This window comes from Rattus rattus, chromosome 1, assembly GCF_011064425.1.
Source record: "Rattus rattus isolate New Zealand chromosome 1, Rrattus_CSIRO_v1, whole genome shotgun sequence".
NCBI classification, from domain to species: Eukaryota; Metazoa; Chordata; class Mammalia; order Rodentia; family Muridae; genus Rattus; species Rattus rattus.
The window spans coordinates 225,431,835-225,451,021 of NC_046154.1; the positions used below are offsets into that span (position 1 = coordinate 225,431,835).

Below are 19,187 nucleotides of genomic sequence, written 5' to 3' on the forward strand. Positions count from 1 at the left end.
AATTTTCAGATAAAAGAAATGTTTTCCTTAACAAAATTAAATGAAATCACTTAGAAAAGGTCCAAAACCCAGTGTTTACAAAAATAAAAAAATAAAAAATAAAAAAAGAGTTCAACATGGTTGCTTATGGTTACTTGGCTTTAAGATTCAGCTAAAAGTGGTCAGTGAGAATCAAATATTCAGAAGTCTTTGACATTCTTATCCTAGCATGAAGTTGCTCCATTATCTATAATCATTAACACTTTGTTGGTCATTTGTAGGGAAAACATTGGTATTTTTCAAAGCAAAGGGAAGTCCGACATCCTTTTACTGCCAGATTTGGGCATTTTAAAGCAGTATTAGCCATGGTTTTCCTCTGGCAGAATGAACCTTCCTCATCACTAACCACGTCGCATCTTCCGAAGGTGCAAGTGGTCATTGCTCCCTTAGCCTGGAAGCACTGGACCTGCTCACAGGGCACTTCCACTGCGAAGCCAAGGCAAAAGTCACCTTGAACAACAGGACACAATATTTGTGAGAAAAAATGAAAGAATTAAACGTACAGAAGCTCAACTCCACAAATCTGACCCTTTATGGTGGAGATTAACATCATCGCCCTTATTATCTTGAGGAACTATCTTTTGTAATCATACAGCATTGAGGACACCAGTGTGTCAAAGGCGGTACTAGGAAAGCACAAGATGGGAGCCTTGATTCTGCCTTTCTCTCGTTTTTTCAAAGTCTTCTACCTTCTACCTCAGTTTTCTGAAACAGTTCTGCTTGGTTAGGTATCATTAATCATTAAAATGCAGGATTTGAAAGGACACTATAAAATGCAACACACTAAGCTGTAACCAGTGCTATTATACTCTAGGAGCAAAACACCAGGGCAAATTTCAAGCAGAGTCTACTAATTATGTAGCACCATATAATCCTATTACTCTCTGGAACATGACAATCCAATCTCACAAGTTTCTCAACCCCAGATAGCCCTATACTTTTCTGGATTTAAAAAAAAAAAGCCACTATTCTCTCTCAAGTACCCACTTAGTACAACATTTGGTCTCCCTTTCCTCGGGTTTACAATGCCAAGAAGATTCTTGTTTGGGCTACACTAGAGCCAGTTTCCGGAAGACTTCAGGAGAAATAAAAAGGATTGCTGTAGGTGAGGCCTGGTGAAGGGTATGTCATAGAGACAGAAGAGCCTTTGCAAATGTGTTTGAGAATGCTCTGGGACCAATGAGCAGACTGCTGAGGACAGAATACATGGCGACCTTCGGATGGAACTTGTAACGCAAAAGCCTATGGAGGGACCTGAATGTCAGGGCGACAGGAGAAACAAGAAGAGGAACCAGGCCTGAAGGGAGCTGCGGGCTGATGGCATTGGCACCCAGAGGCAGGATGGGAATAAAAGGGAAGACTCTGGGATTATTTCATTCAGATGAGAAGCTGGAAGCAGAAAATCCTCAAGGAAAGGAACAGACGTTTAGAGGGAAAAAAACTCAAGGGCAGACTGGAAGGGTGAGCGAACCGCAATGCCCTGCTCGCTAAGGCCAGAGAGACACAGGAGAGGAGGGCTGGCCAAACAGGCTCATTTGAGCACTGCAATCAGATGGAAACTCCATTGGGGCTTGGCTTCTGTGCCGCTGCTGGTGACTTCAGTGCGGCACCGTCAAGAAACAGGGAGGCCTGGCACAGTCTTTCTGCTGATTTATAAGAAAAGGGAACCAAATTCGGGCATCCAATATTTTCCCCCACTCTCAGCTTATTTTTGTAGGTGGTTTGGTTTATCTTTTATCTGAAAAAAAAAGGGGGGGGGGGAGTCTGGATACCACATCTGACTTGGAAGCGTTGGAATCGGTAAACTTTTACTTATATGGGCAAGACGAATTTTATGCCCAAGTAAATTAAAAGTAGCCTTTCCGTTGAAATTCGATTTTCGAAACTGTTCAAGGGGTTATATTCGGTATTTGCTGAGTGTTTCTTAGACTCCATTCTGCTTCAGTCCTAACTTACTCTCCCAGCTTCAGTCACCACAGATTACCTACAAAGCTATACTTAGACTTTCGTTACATTCTGAGAATGCTCTATAACCAACTGCAACTGGATTATAACCCACTTAACTACCTTCTATAAAACATCTAAGACAGTCTTTGTTCACAAATATGTGTCATGAGAACAAGTATGAAATAGTTTAAAGACTGCCTGAAAAGGAATTTGCTTCAGTAGGTGATCACATTAGCATAACTGTGATTTGAGAGATTTTTTTTTTAAAAAAAGTCATGCATACAATACCTTATTGGGAGAGCAGATTGCTTAAGAAAATGCAATCGCTTGCTATTCTATATCCTCGAGTAAAAGAAGAAAATAGGTGTTTGATCTATAGAGGCGGCAATGAATTGGAAAAACATACTTAAGACAACGTTAAGAAAATTATTATGAAGAACTCGGGGAAGAGAGAGGTTTAGCTATTTTTGCTGTAATTGCATGAGATATACATTGATATTAAATTATGACTTAAAATCAGTAAGATGGCAAATTCAACTGTACTGAGATAATAAATGAAAAGCACAGAAAATGTGATGGTTAAGTAAGGGCAGAGGAAGGGATATAGCCAGCAGATGGTACGATAGTACGCTCACTGCTGCCCAGAGGAGGGGGATACGACTTGCGGTGACTGAAGCCATTGTCACAATGGCTCTCCCACTTATTTTAGAAGAACTACTTTTAAACCACTTCCTTGCATCATGATTCAATTGATAATTTCTAACAAAAAATAAGGCGATCACTTTCCACTAGGAGACTGTGTTATTTTGAAGGAATACCTACAGATAAATTATGCATAAAAGCTTTCACCTGAAAGAAACATCAAGGAGAGGAAAAACAACCAAAGCCGGGGTGGGGGGGGGGGACAATAATAAAATAATAACCACCTGCCACCCGGCTAAGAACAAGACAAAGAAGGGCCTTGCAAATGACAGCAGCTATCTTCTTAACCCTGCAAGCAAGAGCAAGGAGGTTCGGGCCACAGCCTGGACCAGCCCCCAGACCACCCCATTTCCAGAGCAAGTCAGCTCCTCCTGCTCTCTGCAGAGTCACTTCTGGAACTGTCTGAGACAGAGCCAGGAATGTCAAGTTCAAAACCTTCTTTCATGGCATTCAGGGCAGGCACACTGTCGCTATAGCCAATCTGTGTCCCTCTCTTCTGAGGGACAAGGTTGTATTTGCCCTTTAAAAAGGCAATTTTAGTATTAGAAATAAGCCATAAGCAAAAACAAGGAATTTAAGGTTTTATCATACTCATAAGTCTGTTGAGAAATTCTGTATTGCAAACACACGAAATGAAAATTGACTTGATTGTAATCAAGGAAAAAAAAAAGAAACATTAATTCTATCCATGTTTTAAGCCCAAATCGGGTAAGTATGTAAAGTGAAGAAACTGTAAAATAAATAAATAAATAAATAAAGGCATCATATCTTTACACCAAGAATTTCATTTATCATATTTGAAGCTGAAATGTATCTATCCCTTGAATTACAGGACTAAGAGGGAAAGCGTTTATGAAGAAGGGTTTTTTTCCCCTTTGTTCTTTGGTTAAATTGTTTTTGTAAGTGCCCAGAGGTTTGTATAAAGTGCTGTGAACCCTTTCTTAACCACATTCAAAATAAACTCAGCTTATTTTTCAGGCCCAATGTCAAAGATACACTAGATTATTGTATAAAAATTAAAAGTCCTAACTCAAATGGACCATTGTTTTCATGGGTTTTAAGATTGTTAAATGCCAAAAGTAATCTAAAGTGAAAGGTTACAGATTTAATGGGCATGTCATAATTAATTTTTCAGTCCAACTGGATTTTATGTCAGCAAATTTAAGGCGGTTCATATTATTTAAGGTGTCTGGAACACTATACCTAAATTTTCTGCAGAAACTCTGACATGTGATAATATATATACATATATATATATATATATGAAATGTATCAATGCATTCATTATATAATCACCAAATTCTGGCTGTATGCTAATGAGAAACTAAATGGCACTTTGATCCTGTTTTATCCCCATCAGCAGAAGGAAACACAAAGATTAAAGTATCTAAAATATTCAGCAAACTTTCCAAATAAGCCTGGAAATTGTATACTGATTTACTTATATTTATTTTGGTAATCACTCTTTTTGTAACGTAGGGGAAAACCTGTTATTCAACCGCTAGGGTTTTTTTTTTTTTTTTTTTTTTTTTTCTTTGTAGATCAAGATGGGATCACTACAATGGAATAGTAATTTAAGAAGTTTCTATCATCCAGGATAATATAGGACCCCACGATCTTTCTGAACACATGGATTACAGATCAAAGATGAAAACAGACCACAGCAGAGCCTGGACTGACAACCTAAAGAAAGCCCAATCATTGAGCAAAGGACCTTGCTCTGCTCAGAGTCCTACTTCTCCCTAGGACCATTAGGAAAAGATCACACACATAAACTGATCTTTGAAGGAAATGAAGACTCCATGCATTCAGGCAGATGGGGAAGATGTTATAGAGCAGAACCACAGAACAAGGAGAGTTCTGTCAGAGGCTAGAGTTTGCCCTGCGTGTCACTTCAGGTGATTTAATTCATCGCACCATCAGTTCCCTTTACTAAGTGATTTCCCTATTGCAAATTGAATGGAAAGATACATTCTTTTTGGCCATGAAATTTAGCCAGTATCTATAACATATCATACTCTGTCAAAATACAGTCAACCTGTTATTTCTATAGTGCTATTCAAATGAGGGAATCTTTTTTTTTTTTTAACATAGGAAAATGTAGGGAAAAAATCCTGTTAAACTTTTCACTATCTGTAACTACTGGCTTCAAATGAAATCTAAAAATGCTATTCTGACTTCACTTTTATGATTCAAATTTAAATTTGTGGTTTCAAAATAACACCCAAAACATGCTTGGGGAACCTTACAGTATCCTAATTCCTCAACACCGAGGAGGTCCCACTGGAGAGTTCTGGCTAAATTCTTGCCTGGCATCACAGCAGACAAGAGAGGAGGTGTCTGCTTGGAGCATCCCCAACTCCACTAGCGACGCAAAACGACTGCTAAATCCACTTCACTGGGAATTCCAGCCACGGGGTCTCTGGGGCCTATTCCTTCTTCCAGGGAGCGGCTTTCAGGAAAGTGGGTTTAGAACTCAGTGCGTCCCTCTTTAGGGACAAGTATGTCTATTTCAAATGAAAACATTTTTTTCTTACATGTAAACAGGGCTGTCACTTCCCTATGGACTCGGCCTTATTTATGTGTGTAACTCTAATGTAAGAATGTCGGTCATAATGATGACAGTAGTCAGGAAGAAAATACAGGTGCAAACAGAGAGCTCTTTACCGTTAAACACCCTCCACACACAACTCTAAAATACGTCACAGGGAAGTCTCTGCTTTGAATGGGGGGGGGATTCTAACCCGATTCACTGATCATCTTTCCTATTTTCTTTTTAATTCTGGAGAGCTCCAGAAATTGTTCTTCAGTAGAGTTCAAAGTTGGATAAGGTTTGCCCCACCTTCGGTGAAAAATTTAATCCAAGAGTATAAACTATAACTAATACTCAAACAAATGTCATGTTCCTTTGCACCATTCACAGATTTCAGTGAGCTTTAATGATTAAGTACGAGACTTTTCCAAATCGCTCTTCCCTGAAGTTAAAATAAAAGTGTGAACTGACACGGGGAATGACTTCTCCCTTTAGTGACTCCTTACAAATGACCAAAGTGTCTGCCAGGGAGTACTTTTGAGAAATGATTGCTCGTGTCTGGACTTCTCTTGTATCAGAAGTTTGAAAAAGATGACAAGAAAGAAAAAAAAAAAAGGAACACCAAACCCACATAAAATGAGTTTGTACTTTACAGGAGAGAACAAAGGATCAGCAATCTAAAAAACCAAAAAATCAAAACAAAACCAAAGCATTATGAAGGTTAAATATGTCTTCTCCTGAAGCCTTAAGGAAAAAAATCTATGTATTTGAAAGCAATTGACTTCAAGAAAGAGCATTTAAGCAAACATTTATCTAAAACTCAACCCAGAAGGTAGGATGTCAATTTGGTAATAACAACACATTTCGTTTGAAAAATCAGAAACTGTAGAAAGACCAAAATTCAAGTTAACATCCCTGTGATTAACTCTAGGGTTGCTTAGCCAAGAGCAACTTTCTGCACTTAAAACATAAAACTGTCAGCTTCCTCTGCTTGGAGACAAAACACACCAAAAGCAAACATTCAGTGCTCTATTTCCTAGACATGAAAGACAGAACTAACTTTAGTGATCTCTCTGGCTATTTCTACCTATTATACCACTGAGACCAGAGAAACTTAAAGTCAGCAGAAGGCCCGGAACTTCGGACCCACCTTAGAAGACAGATATTCTATTTTATGATATGCCCAAACCTTGATGACAACGTAGTCTGTCCCTCACTGTATTGTACCAGCTCCCTGCACAAATATGCTAGCAGCTTGTGTTCTGTGTCATCAACTATCGCTACAATAAACAATTAAAACTCTCATTAGACCTCCCAGCGCTGGTCAGGTGATAGCTGGCATTCACCCCTTGGGAATCCAAAACACAGCATTTTCAAAGTCCTTTCTCTTCCCTACATCAAAATAATATACATCGCAAGCATCATCTGTGATCGAGTGGTCCAGTTCACACTTACAGACTTGGGGATGCTGAGCTGGTTAAAGCACTAACTAAAACTGCCTTAATCTTTTGCCAGAAAAAAAAAAGTGGTACTCATAATTATTTCCAAATTATACCACAACTTTATTTAATTTCATTCAGTGCGTTTCATCACATAAATTAAATGGCAATGACCTGCTCAAGAGCGAACAATAAAATCAAATTATCATTTGGCTATATGTAAGCTTCTATTTCCTATGTCACTTCCCTTAAAATATAATATTATAAAGAAATGAAGATTAAAAAACCTTCAGCCAGTACATCTGCCCACTAAAGGGGAAAATTGGTAATTCTTTCAAAACTGGTCTGTGTGTGTGTGTGTGTGTGTGTGTGTGTGTGTGTGTGTGTGTGTGTGTGTGTGTTCCCCTACATACAGGGAAGAAACAGGGAGGAAAAAACCCAACTCCTGGTAAAGCATGGTGTAATAATCCAGAGATAGCATGCTTGGTTGCAGGATAATTTTCTTCAGCACCCTTAAGTCAGCGACAATGTGTGGCCCTGCTTGCCCTTCTTAAAAGCCTATCAGGAGGATTTTCAGAAAGGAAGGATTCTGGTTAGAGTTTCAAATGCCAAATTAACTTAAAGGATCTTCCAGTCCTGAAGGAAAACAGCACAGTAGCACAGCAGAAGCTACCCACAGAGTGCTCTCTGTCACGCAAAGCCAGAACTGCAAGTGTGACCTCAGTGCACTTTATCTAAAATTCTTAAGGACTGCAGGCTGAGGTCAAAGTTTTCTGTACACACACACACACATAGACACACACACACACAAACACACACACGCACACGCGCGCACGCACGTGTGCTTGCTTCAATAATGCCTTACATCATCATAGACTGGATAGAGCTCACTCCCCTTCCTGTTCAGACAGATGTCTTCTTTAAAGGGAACCAAAATCTGTAACAGGTAAATGAGGGAAACTGCTTACACTAATATCTACCTCACATTGTCTATTTCTAAGCACGTTCCATGTCTGTCACATTTCAAAATGTTACATGAAAACTTTCAGGAAGTAGTAAAAGCATACATATATTTAAATATGTGTCAAATATGAGATAGTGAATTACTCTTTGGATTAAAAAGTGCAGAACATATACATATAGCGAGTTATAAGCAAACACAGCAATAAAAGGTTAAGATTCTGGCATGCAAGATCATGTACACAGGTTTATTTATAAAATGTACACATATGACTTTCTTTTCTTTTTCTTATTTTTACTTTTTCGGACTAGTGTTCTGAGTGACAGCTTCCTGCTTTATAATGTAGCAAAGTGGTTTTTGAAAGCAATATGTGTTACAAATAATTAGGACATTCTTCCAACATAGTAAATTGTCTTAAGAAATAGAGCATTTGAAAATAGACTAAATGCTGATAGGATAAAGGGTAGGAAGGACAGTTTGCTAGAACTGGGGTTAGGATGGCAGCAGGTTTCCTACTTGAATTTCACACATCTTATATGCAAAGAACGCATTTTTAGTAAGAAGGAGAAAAACTGTTCCCAAACGCTTTCTCAGTAATGCAGAATACCTTATGCTTACAAGGTGGCTTTACCAAGGTTATTCTCTAGAACTTTCCTATTTCTGCAGAACGAGGGAGCAAAGTTTGCAATGATCCTTACAGAATATTTGCATCCAGTGGTGAACGCAAACATGTCTAATTGTTCATTTAAAAATTTTAACTATATGACAAAAAAATCATCATCAAAATAAAGAAAACAGATGTGGTGTAAGGGTCTCAGAATTATATAAAAATAATTGTGAAAAATTACTAATCATCTGGAATTGAGAGTACGCACAGTAAAAATTCAGTAGTATGCACAGTGATTAAACTTTAAGTATCTACGATCAGCCCCAGCTTCTGTCAACTGAATAACATCATGTAAAAGTAAAGTGACCTAGGTTCTCTCTCAGCGATCATTAAAAACATCACAAGTAAAGCAAAGGCAAGTTATTTTCCCAGGACCACTTATATGTTCAGAGCTAGTAACTATTGGGAAACAAATGGAGCAACCTTCCAGAGCTGAGATGACATGTGGATCATGACATCACGTAAGCTAGAATGTGTGGTTCACTTTTTAAAGTCAGTCTCGCGTGCACTGAGAACCAGTATTATAACTTATTTAACTCTTAAAGAAGTTCTGTAGTGCATTCAATAATTGAAAGGGACATCGGAAAGATGAACGTGATTTTAAAAATATTTAGTTCGGTAGAATCAAACACAGTGACTTCTCTCACAAGAGCACACAAACACGTGCACATCCATGTGTGTACTTAGAATCATTAAGTCGGGGAGGAATGTGCTGTCCTAATCCTAGGATATGAAGGGTATCCCTCTGCATATAAACTGTACCATGTAATAGAGAAGTCTGATTCCCCAAACCAACTGTGTCATTCATATGTACACTGTTTATAGCCATATCTCTAATTCCTATGTGAATGCATGGGAGAAATAATATTGCAGTTCATGAGAAAGCCCAGAAAGCCATGCTGTAGAACTTAATTACAGAGGACACATTTTATTATGAGCTTTCACTGATTTGTAAACTTCCTAGTCTGTCCAAATTCTATAAGTAAAACCAGCTCTGAGTGAAAACATTTTTTTCCATTGTTTTCTACACCTACGAGACTTTTATGTTTAAATAAGTTACCTATGGTCCTCTATTGAGCTGAGTTCTTGTTATTATAATATTCAACTTTTAAAAATAATATCAGATTATTTTTAAAGATTGGGGCATGCACATTATGAAACATAAATGTTTTCTATTATACTACCATTATCACACTTTAAGTAATAGATAAAGGAAGACAACTCTGTTCCTTTCCAACTAAGGAAAAAGAGATAAAAACAAAACCTGTGAGCATTAACGTTTCTTTCTAGCGATATCGACTCTAGCAGGCTTAAAGGGCAGACAATGAATCATCTGTTTATTTAAGTGCTGAATAAATGGAATATATGCTAAGTTCTGAACCGACTTTAAAATATTTGGAACATTTTCCAGAGTCTATTTTGACTGTGTCAATTACCTAGTTACCAACGTTGTTGTATTATGTTGCTTGATGAACTGGGACATCCAGCAACCCTCAAACCAGTATTACAAGCCCAGCAAATAGCATCACATTTGGGTGACGCACAGAATCCATCACCCTAGGGAAAAACGCATGGGCTCAGAGTACAGAGTCTTTACATGTTCCATGCTATTTCTGCATAACGTTTTAAGCCGATAGAATTGTAAACTGTAAAGTGCCAGCCTATAGAATGGTATCTTCAGAGAAAAAGCACTGTCATTCCCTACAGAAATAAAGACTTTTTCAAAAACGTTCTCGGAATACGACTTAAAATACACGATGAGGGGGACAGTTTGATTTATAGTTTGGGCTTTTTTTCCCCCTTCTTTTGAAATTTCTTAGTAAATTCTGAGTACATCTAAATGCTATGGGAATGACTGATTCATTATGTTTACCCGCCACACTCTCTTCAAACTTCTAACGTTTTAAAAACAAGTCATGTATCTCTTTAAACGATTCCTGTTCTGTTTAAAGCACAACAGGTCATGATTTAGCACACTAAACCCCACCATCCAGGTAGATCTACGCATTACAGACAGACAATATCGCTCCAAGAGCATGTGCACATTGCTGCAATAATTCAAGCACAGCACAGTTACTGGGGCTGCATCAAACATCCACAGGCTTCATACTATAGAATTTCTCTCACACCATAGGCAGCTTCCTATTAACTCCCAAAGAATCACAAATTAAAATAGGTTACCTTTGTTCAGACAATACTGCTGCTCATTATAGAACAGAAAAGACCATCCTTCATCGCTCAGGAACCAGGATAGTGATAGATGCTCGGAGCAGAGGTGGCGCCGAATGGTTTGAGGCAAAACCGAAACATATTGTTTAAGTAAACCTTAAGGGGAGGGGATCATATGCGCAATTGATGGACTTTTTTTTTTTGTATCATCTTCCACAAAGCCTCCCCTTCCCCTCCCCACCACTCCGCAGTAAACAAGCTGTTGATATTAAAAGACTGGAGCCGCAAATACTCCCCTCTGGCTTTTATGCTTCTTTCTAAGCTTTATAACTATCCCCAATTTTGAAACAGCAGACCAATATCTATTAAGTAAAAAAATTCATTTCAGACATACCTACGACTTTAAATTTATGCTTGCGAACTCTCTAAAAAAATTATGAATTAAGTAAAAGCTGAATTCAATAAACCAGCACTTGGTTGATATGAGCAACACGGCTTAATTCTTGTACGTTTTCCTGGAAAAAAATGTTTAAGCCAAGGAGCTGTTATCAAAGGAGGGATCTGTGGGATCTGAGTTAAAGTCTGCAGCTCTCATGCGAGAAACTAAGACCGAACCATGTAAATCAAAAGCGTCTACGAAGAGAGCACTGCAAGGCTCTGGAGCATGCCGGGTATTTTGATAATTATAAATTTATTAGTGACCGCTCTTCCTCTGCCAGACAACTTACTTCGTGTTATCTTATTCCTTAGAGGATCTCTGGATATGGAAGTGGTGAAAAGAACTAACACACACGTGAACTCTGGTATCATTACAACAGAGACTTAGAATCTCAGCAGCAGCTTGCATGAGGAACATCGACACTGAGTTCTGTCCCACAAATGGGAAGGAGGGCCCCACTTTTGGGTGGAGTAGCTTTTCCCAAGGAAGGAAATACTGACACAATTTTTTTTCACCCCAGAAAGATTTTTGTTCCTTGCCAACTTCTGAAGTTGGCCCCTGTCAATGAATGTGATCAAGGTGTCCCTTAAGCAGATGAAGCTAGAGTTGCCTGTGCAAATTCTGGAGGAAAGAAAATGATTATTAAAATAAAGTTAAAATACTATGTGATAAATAAGGTTTACGGATGCCATTTAAATTTTTCAAGGTGAAAAATGAAACACTTCCAGCAGGAACAAGCTGACCCTTGAAACTCATGCTTTCAATACAAAACTGCATTTTCGGAACATTTCATCTATTTTTCCTTCCTCTGCACATAAAAATGATTAATGTCACAATTAAACATCCATATTTTAGGCTCCTGGTAACAGGTGTGGCATTCTCTATATAAACATATTCACTGACCTGTCACCATTGATAACCTTCCTTAATTAATCTCGAATGAAACAAAACTTGTTGTTTTTTTTCTTTCAAATAGTAAAGAAATAAAGTAACACAAACATCTATCCCCCTACCCCCGAAAACCTCCAAACCGTTTAAATTATGGTAACCTCAAATGCACCAGCCATCGCAGAGTAAAACGGAGGAATTACAGCAGGGCTCAGCAGGAAGGAGTTTTAATAACAGATTGAAAAACAAGAATAAAAATAACTGTATCAACGGAGCTTCTCTTCCTCAGGCCACAAGCCCGTTCTTACTTGAACTTTTTTTTCCCCTTAAAAAAATAGCATTTTGGCCACCAAAACCAATGCAGAACATTATTAAAAGTTAAAAGCTACCAATTACTTCTGTCTGTTCTTTTAAAGCAAAGTTTGGCATGACGTCAGTTGGTTGAGAGAAAACAAGAAAGAGAGAGAGAAAGAGCAGGAGAGAAAGTTTCCTATTTGTATAAACTGAACACCAGGGAAGGTGTCTAGCCACTTGTAAAGTATTTACCGCAGGTTTTTAAAGAGCTAGCAACATTTTAAAAATTAAAACTAATTTTTTTTTATTCTTTTGAATGCAACATGCTGTATCAACAGCCTTGGTGTTCGTATTTCAATTATACCTCGAGTCGAAAACTTATTTCAATGATGCTTCAGATCTGAAGTACATTGATAATTTCATCTTTTGGTTTTGGTACTTGGAATTGTGTTCTTAGGGGGCAAAAAGATATGGGATAATAAAAAGATCTCTGCGGAAAAGCTACAGTGCTTCCGGTAGCTATTCTCTCTAGCAAGCTTCTCTGGACTAGCTTTTAACAAACCCAAATAATGTTCAGCGTCTTGCAAATTCAGTAAAAACGTTTCCTTATGCCCCAAGATCTCTTTCCAACCTAAATCAATATCTCCATTATTAGATCCTACAGAGAAAAGAACTAAAGGTTTCCAAATTCCCTTCCCAGGGAAATAAGGGACACAGAGTGACAGAAAGACCCCCAACGTATCCGTAACTACCATTTAAAATATCACTTATGAAGGCTATTAATAATAGAATATTTAATGCAAATACTTTGGACCAACTTACACTTAAGGATAAAACAGGCTGGTCTCTATTTGCAACTAAGCAGTAGTCTAAAAGCAAATCTTGGCATTTCGGGTATTTCAGTAGACTGATCAAAGAGTTTAGGAGACAAGTGATTTTGATAATATTAAAACCAACTGCTCGGTTGCTAAAATGCCAATAATAATGTAAAGCATGTTGAGTCTTTTCTATACATGAGCATAACAAGTATACTTGGAAAATGAAGTTGAATTGATAAAGCCAAGTGTCTTCATATTATACCTACAAGGGCTCCACTAGATCCCATAAATCCTGTTACGACAACACAATTCCCTTCTTTCCATCAAATAAAATGTAGCTACCCCATAGATAAGCTGTAGATCTATGTCTGTGCATGCTATTATTCATCCCCCCCATAGCTCAATAAATAATAAATAAGGAAGCATAACAAGAACAATTAGTTATCAGCATTATTAGTAATCATAACTAGAAAAAGGAGAAAGAGAAGTCTGTTACCTGAAAGCTGGACCAAGGCTGAACGACAGGAAGCAAGCACGTACCACTTGCCTGCTCTTTATCAAATTGATTGTAACACATGAGCTACAATATTTGAGACAGAACTGTCTGAGTTTATAGTTTTCTATGCCTGCCAAAAACAGATGCAGGCTACCACACTAGCTGTCCCGAGGAAACTAAATTAAGCAGAAGCAAATACCGAGTGGAAAGTTGTCAGTGTGTTGAATGAATGGCTTCATTTTACACACCAGAGAATATCTTCATGAGGATGTGTTTTAATGGGAGCCAGTCATTTTTATTTAAAGTTCATCGCTTGTTTCAAAAATAATAATTTCCCTTGAAATCAATTATAGACACCTGTCCACAACTCTCTGAAAGTCTATTTTGTTCTATGTACAGTAACACAGTGTTTTGATAATATTGTTTGCTCTCAGAGGATGTGTTAAAAGTTAACAAGAATTATAAAGAATATAGAAATTTATAGAAAATATCAGAAAGCCGGTTATCAATGCTGACACCAAGTTCAAGTTCAAAATAAAGTTCTAACTTAAAAAACAAAGCCTGTTTCAAGTTTTAAATTTTTCAGCAATGTTTATTTACTTCAAAAAATAGCGTAAAAGAGTTTACAAAACCTCACACCCTTGCCTTATTTCTTCATAAGAAAAGGCATATATCTTTAGAAGCAAATAGTGACTTCTCTATAGATCCATATATATGTAATAATAATAATAATAATAGTAATAATAGCAACATTAGAAAAAGCACCATTAAATACTAGATCGTAAGAGCAGCTTTCCCACAGATGCATTCACATCCCTATTTAGAAGGTTTTCTTATGAATGAAGATTTCCCTATGTGTTTTACAGAGACCTAGAGAGAAAACTAGAATAAACCCAGGAGTGTTATATGACTTAAAAGAAAAGTAAAAATAATGCCAAAAACAACATAAGGGTATATGTAAGTCACTCAGGATTAAATACACACAGATTTGGATGCTAAACTGGTTAGTATGAAAGTATATAGAAATGTATGTAAAATTGTTCACAATATTAGTAGTCAAAGTGTGGAGTTCTGAATTCAACTCAGGATTCAGAGCCTCTCCGGCACTCTCGTCCACACCTTTAACAAAGGACAAGAGCCACCCAGCAGCACAAACACTAGCAATCTAAAACCCAGAAGTGACAAACTTTTTTGCTAGCTACTTTCTACCAGTTATTTGGAGAGTGTCAGACTTAGTTATCTATGTATGTAAACATACTCTACACAAACACTGCTTACCACGCAACAGACTTATTGAGAGGTCATGAAAATCAGCTCACCAAAGGTAAATAATATTTTGCCGATAGAGTACTGGTGAAGCTTCCCAATATCTTGTGGTTAGAGAAATCACGGCAGAACAGAGAGGCATTAAGACATGATCTCCTCCTTTGCAGTTTTATTTTCACGGTACTAATATCTAGAAATAATCATCAAACTAGCATGTTCAGAGCCCTGTATATTTAACTGACTGGAGATGTTTTTAAACTCGAGGGTATAGCTTTAAAAGGAAGTTCCGAAATCTACAGGAGGATAAACTTAATGAACATACAAGTTTAACGTGTGAAGTTTGAGCATGCCATTAATAAACTTTCGCTCAAAGGTTTAAAAAAAAAATCCTCAGAATGTTGGTATCATTTCCAGACTGTCTTGTCAGCATCGAAACTTACAGGAAACGCTTCATCTTCCCATACAAACCCTGTATTTATTCACAACCCTGTCATACTTGGGGAAAGGAAAAGGGGGGAAAAGCCGCATGGTGATTATTTTAGAATCTTTGCTTTTCTACATCAGTACTGCATTAACTGAGGACCTCAGGAGCAAGTGAACAGCATGTAAGAGACTGACCAGCAGTGAGATTAGAGACTTTCATTCTCATTTTGCCCACGTCAAGGACCTGCTAGCTACAGTGCTTTCCTGACAGTCCCTAACATGCTTAACTCTGGCAGCTTTCTAAAGGATCAACTCTCTCTAAAACCTGCAGCGAAGGATCGAGATGCTACAGAGGCTGGTGGGTTTGCGCTAAGGAGTTTACAACACTCCGAAGGCTTATCGGAAAAATCCCCTTTAGATTTTTAGGCTTGAGCAATCAAATTTAGTCAACCAGGCCTAGAATGATCACTTCTTTGTAACCTTGTCTCAGGCCCCTTATCTGTCTTTTTGCTTTTGTAATGATTATCTGTTCCAGGCCCTTCCCTGTTCACCTGGAGAGCATACAAAAGTTCAATGAATCGGCCTAACTTGTGTCTGATTTTACTTCTTCGCTCGGCCAGTCTCTCTTCACTTACCTTGTTTAAAATGCTAGCGGTGATTTCCCCAAACTGGATAAAGGATGGATATTCTATCTTAATTTGGATTCATCATTAAATCCATAGCTCTTACTCAAAAACTTTCAAAAGAACAAATCTGAGGCCTAAAAAGATATGGGGAAGTCAGCCAGGTCTTAAAATATTGTGAGTCCAAGCAAGATTCTCTCTGAAGCCCCCATAAGTAAGTCCTCTGGTCCTTCACTTCAATGGCTTTAGGATCCTAGAGCCATAAAACAGTTAGTGACTTCCCTGGTGAAAGGGGAAACACCACCATCTCAGACAGGTACTCACAGAAAAAGCTTTCCCAGCCACAAAAACAGCTTTGCACTTCAAACAGCTCCCACCTCTGCTTCACCCTCAAATTATTCATGGGGTCCTATAATCCTGGAGTTATTTGGAGGGATAGAGGTGTTTGCCTTGGCCTTTCAAAGATGCGTTTCAGACTCTACAGCCCAAACAGGAACTAGACAGAAAGCAAAGAGCCTGTCTGCCTGCATGTCCCACCGCTGTCAGGCGTTTAATCACTAGCCCGTGTCCCCTGACCCGCTCGACACATGGCGCATCAACCGCACCGCAGAGGAAGTCTGCCCCTTGCTCAGCCCCTACGGAAGCGCCCTGGCTACAAGGCCCTGCCTCATGGTACCGACAGGGCACAGACCCCTGGGCCCAGGCTGCCCTGGGCTGCCCAGAGACGGGTATAGCAGGAGATGATGCCACACTCTCTCCCTCCAGCCCAGCTGGGCCTTTAAGGGAAAAAAGTTTGAAGCCTGGCTTTGCAAACTAAACTCTTCAAAGCCAAAGGCAGTCTATGCTGTTTTACCACTTTGTGGGCCACTCCAAGACCCCTCTCAGAAACCCTCCCTACCCTCCCAAGTTCACCCAACTTACTACTCTGCATGCCGGTGCCTAGTCTGCTCCCCGTTTGCCAGGAGCCCCCAGAAAACTTGCAGCAGCGGCGGCGGCGGCCCCTCGGGTCCAGCCACCTCCAGATCCTCTGCTGCTCCCGGTAGGAGAGAATTAAAATCAGCCAGCAAGAGACAGCGAGGGGGAGTGGGGCTGGGAGGGGGAGGGGGCACCGGCCTGAAACTTCTTTTTTTGGCAAATCGGGATTTGTTTTTCCTCCTCCCCGGCGGCTGAACTTGACCCTCCTGACTCTGGGGGCTACTGCAGTTTGAAGTCGCTCTGGTTTCCAAGGCTCAGATGCCTTAGACCCAGCAAAGGGAAAAGAGGAATTGGGGGAGTGGGGGTGTAAGGGGAACAGAAGAGAGAAGAAAGAAAGAAAGAAATCACACGCGCAAAGGGGGGTGGGGGGGAGGAAGAAAGAAAATGCGTGTGAAACCCGAGAAGCCTGCGCTTGGCTTGCTGCACACTCTCTCCCTCGGCTGTGCTTTTTTTTTTTTTTTTTTTTTTCAAAGAAAGTCACTTTTAATTCCCAGGGCTCCCCGCTCGCGATCGCCCACATTTTGCGCACACTCGCGCGGGCGCAGCGCTGGCGGAACGGCGCCCCGGCCGGCTGAGCCCGCGCCCCCCGGCCTGCCCGGCTCCCCCTTACCTGTTGATTAATCGTCAGGAACACCCTCCGCAGCCCGAAAGATGGTGGCGCGGCGGCCAGAGCCATGAACCGTCTTCTGTTGTTTGCAGAGTTGATCTTGGATTATTGGGGGGAGAAAAGGTCTTCCTGCCTCCCCCTCTCCTTCCCTCCCCCCCAGGAAAAAAAAAGAGAGCGCGAGAGAAAGAGAAAGGAAATAGAGCTAGGATGTGCCCGGTGCCGGGTGGGAGAGGGGGGTGTTGTTGGGGTTTTTGTTGTTGTTGTTGTTGTTTAAAAAAAAAAAAAAAAAAAAAAAAAGGCGAGAGAGCGATCAGGAGGACGCGAGGTCCGGAGCCACCGAGCAGCAGCGAAAAAGAGGACGCTGGAGATTGCAAGGAGATCGGGTCTTTATCAGAAATGTTATCGCTTGTCAGGACCACACTCTCCGCGCATTACGTCAGTTTCAAGACACCAACACTATTAATATCAAAGGAGCCTTCGCGGAGGAAAGCGCCACCCCAGACCGAGCTCCCTTAAAGAGACAGGCGCGTCCCCGCGCCGCCGCCGCCCCGCCCGGCCCTGAGCACCCGCCGCCGCCGCCGCCCGCGGGACCGGCCAGCCGCACCAGCCCGCGACAACTGGGGACCGCGCGCGGCTCGTCCCGCCCCGCCCCTCCCCCACCGGACGAGCTGGGGAGGAGGGAGACTGTGTTGCCCTGGCCGAGGGCCTGGAGACCGGGACCTACCTTGTGGGGCGCGGGGGGCAGTGCGTGGCAGCCGAGGCGATGCTGCCCAGATACTGGAGATGCTGTCCTAGAGAATGCCAAGAACTCTCAAAGTGCTTTTTACCTTTCCCTCTAGCTCTCAATTAAAGGACGCAGGATCTGTGTGTGCGTGTGCGCCCCCCTCCCCCGCCCTTTATCTGTGGCTGGAAGTCCTAGGATACCTCGGCCGTGGTCAGGATTTCCCAGGCTTTGGATGGTAGGAGGTCTTCAGGAGAACAACTTGAACTCTATCCTGAGTTGGAGAAGTGTGGACTGAGGTTGCTATGGTTTTCTGAGCTGAGAAGCCAGAAACTCAATGGGTGCTTTAAGGGGGTACCACAAAACAGATAAAATGGGGACATTATTCAGCCACGGCCAGGTTAATACATGCTGGTCTTGGGGGTTTTCGAAGCAGATAAGGAACTCTGAATCAGGCATGACATACTTTTCTTAGCACTTCTCTTGTTAAGAGAAATTGCCTCCGCATAAAGTTCATGAAATGAACAGGCTATCTTTCCCTTTAACTTCCAAAGAGCAACAATGCATAAAACATTACTAAGACAGGATTCAAAGTATAGGAGGTGTTAAAAACTAAGTAAACATTTCTTGGGCTTTTGGACTTCATTTTCTTCAGTTGGGTGACTTTAAGTGGTATGTTTTTCCTCTAGTGAAAGTCAGCTTAAACTAATTTTGTGCTAAAAGAAGAAACATCCTTCTCTGAACTACAAAGTGATTAAAATTAGAAATTTAGAGAGGTACAATCATGAATCTGAGAGCTGAAGTTGCAATGATTTTCCCCCAAATATTTTTCACTGATTCGTGTATCTTTTTGCAGAGTGTTTTCCAGACATGCTCTTGTAAGAAGTGAAAAAGTGAATCAAATACACACACACACACACACACACACACACACACACACACACACACACACATCTTTAGAGCCTCCCTCTTTTTCCTGAAAGATTCATAGTCACTTAACATACTTAGACAGACCTGTGCTTCCTTGGTCCAGATGGGCTTCAGAAGCATGTCCTGTACACACACCAATGACTAGAAAAGCAATAGAGAAACTAGTCAGGTGAAGAACAGTCAAAATACAGTTTCACAATGAGGCAACAAATATTCCCTAAAGGAGAAGACAATATTGCTCATATGCATA

The 19,187-nt window shown here is 40.3% G+C and overlaps 1 protein-coding gene across 4 annotated transcripts in view; it reads right to left on the bottom strand.

Annotated features, from left to right (window-relative positions):
* The window catches only part of Trps1 (transcriptional repressor GATA binding 1), a 226,265-nt gene extending 208,023 nt beyond the window's left edge, over positions 1-18,242 (bottom strand). The window contains exon 1 of one of the 4 annotated variants that reach the window (XM_032915274.1): positions 18,211-18,242. Coding sequence is in view for 2 of the 4 variants with exons in the window: in XM_032915245.1 (XP_032771136.1) it covers positions 16,626-16,635 (10 nt within the window). In the remaining 2 variants the exon portion in view is untranslated. Of the gene's footprint in view, positions 1-16,625; positions 16,732-17,289; positions 17,379-18,210 lie in introns of those variants that run through there. The other 3 variants (XM_032915252.1, XM_032915245.1, XM_032915281.1) reach the window with 3 other exon arrangements.
* Positions 18,243-19,187: the final 945 nt, after the last annotated feature.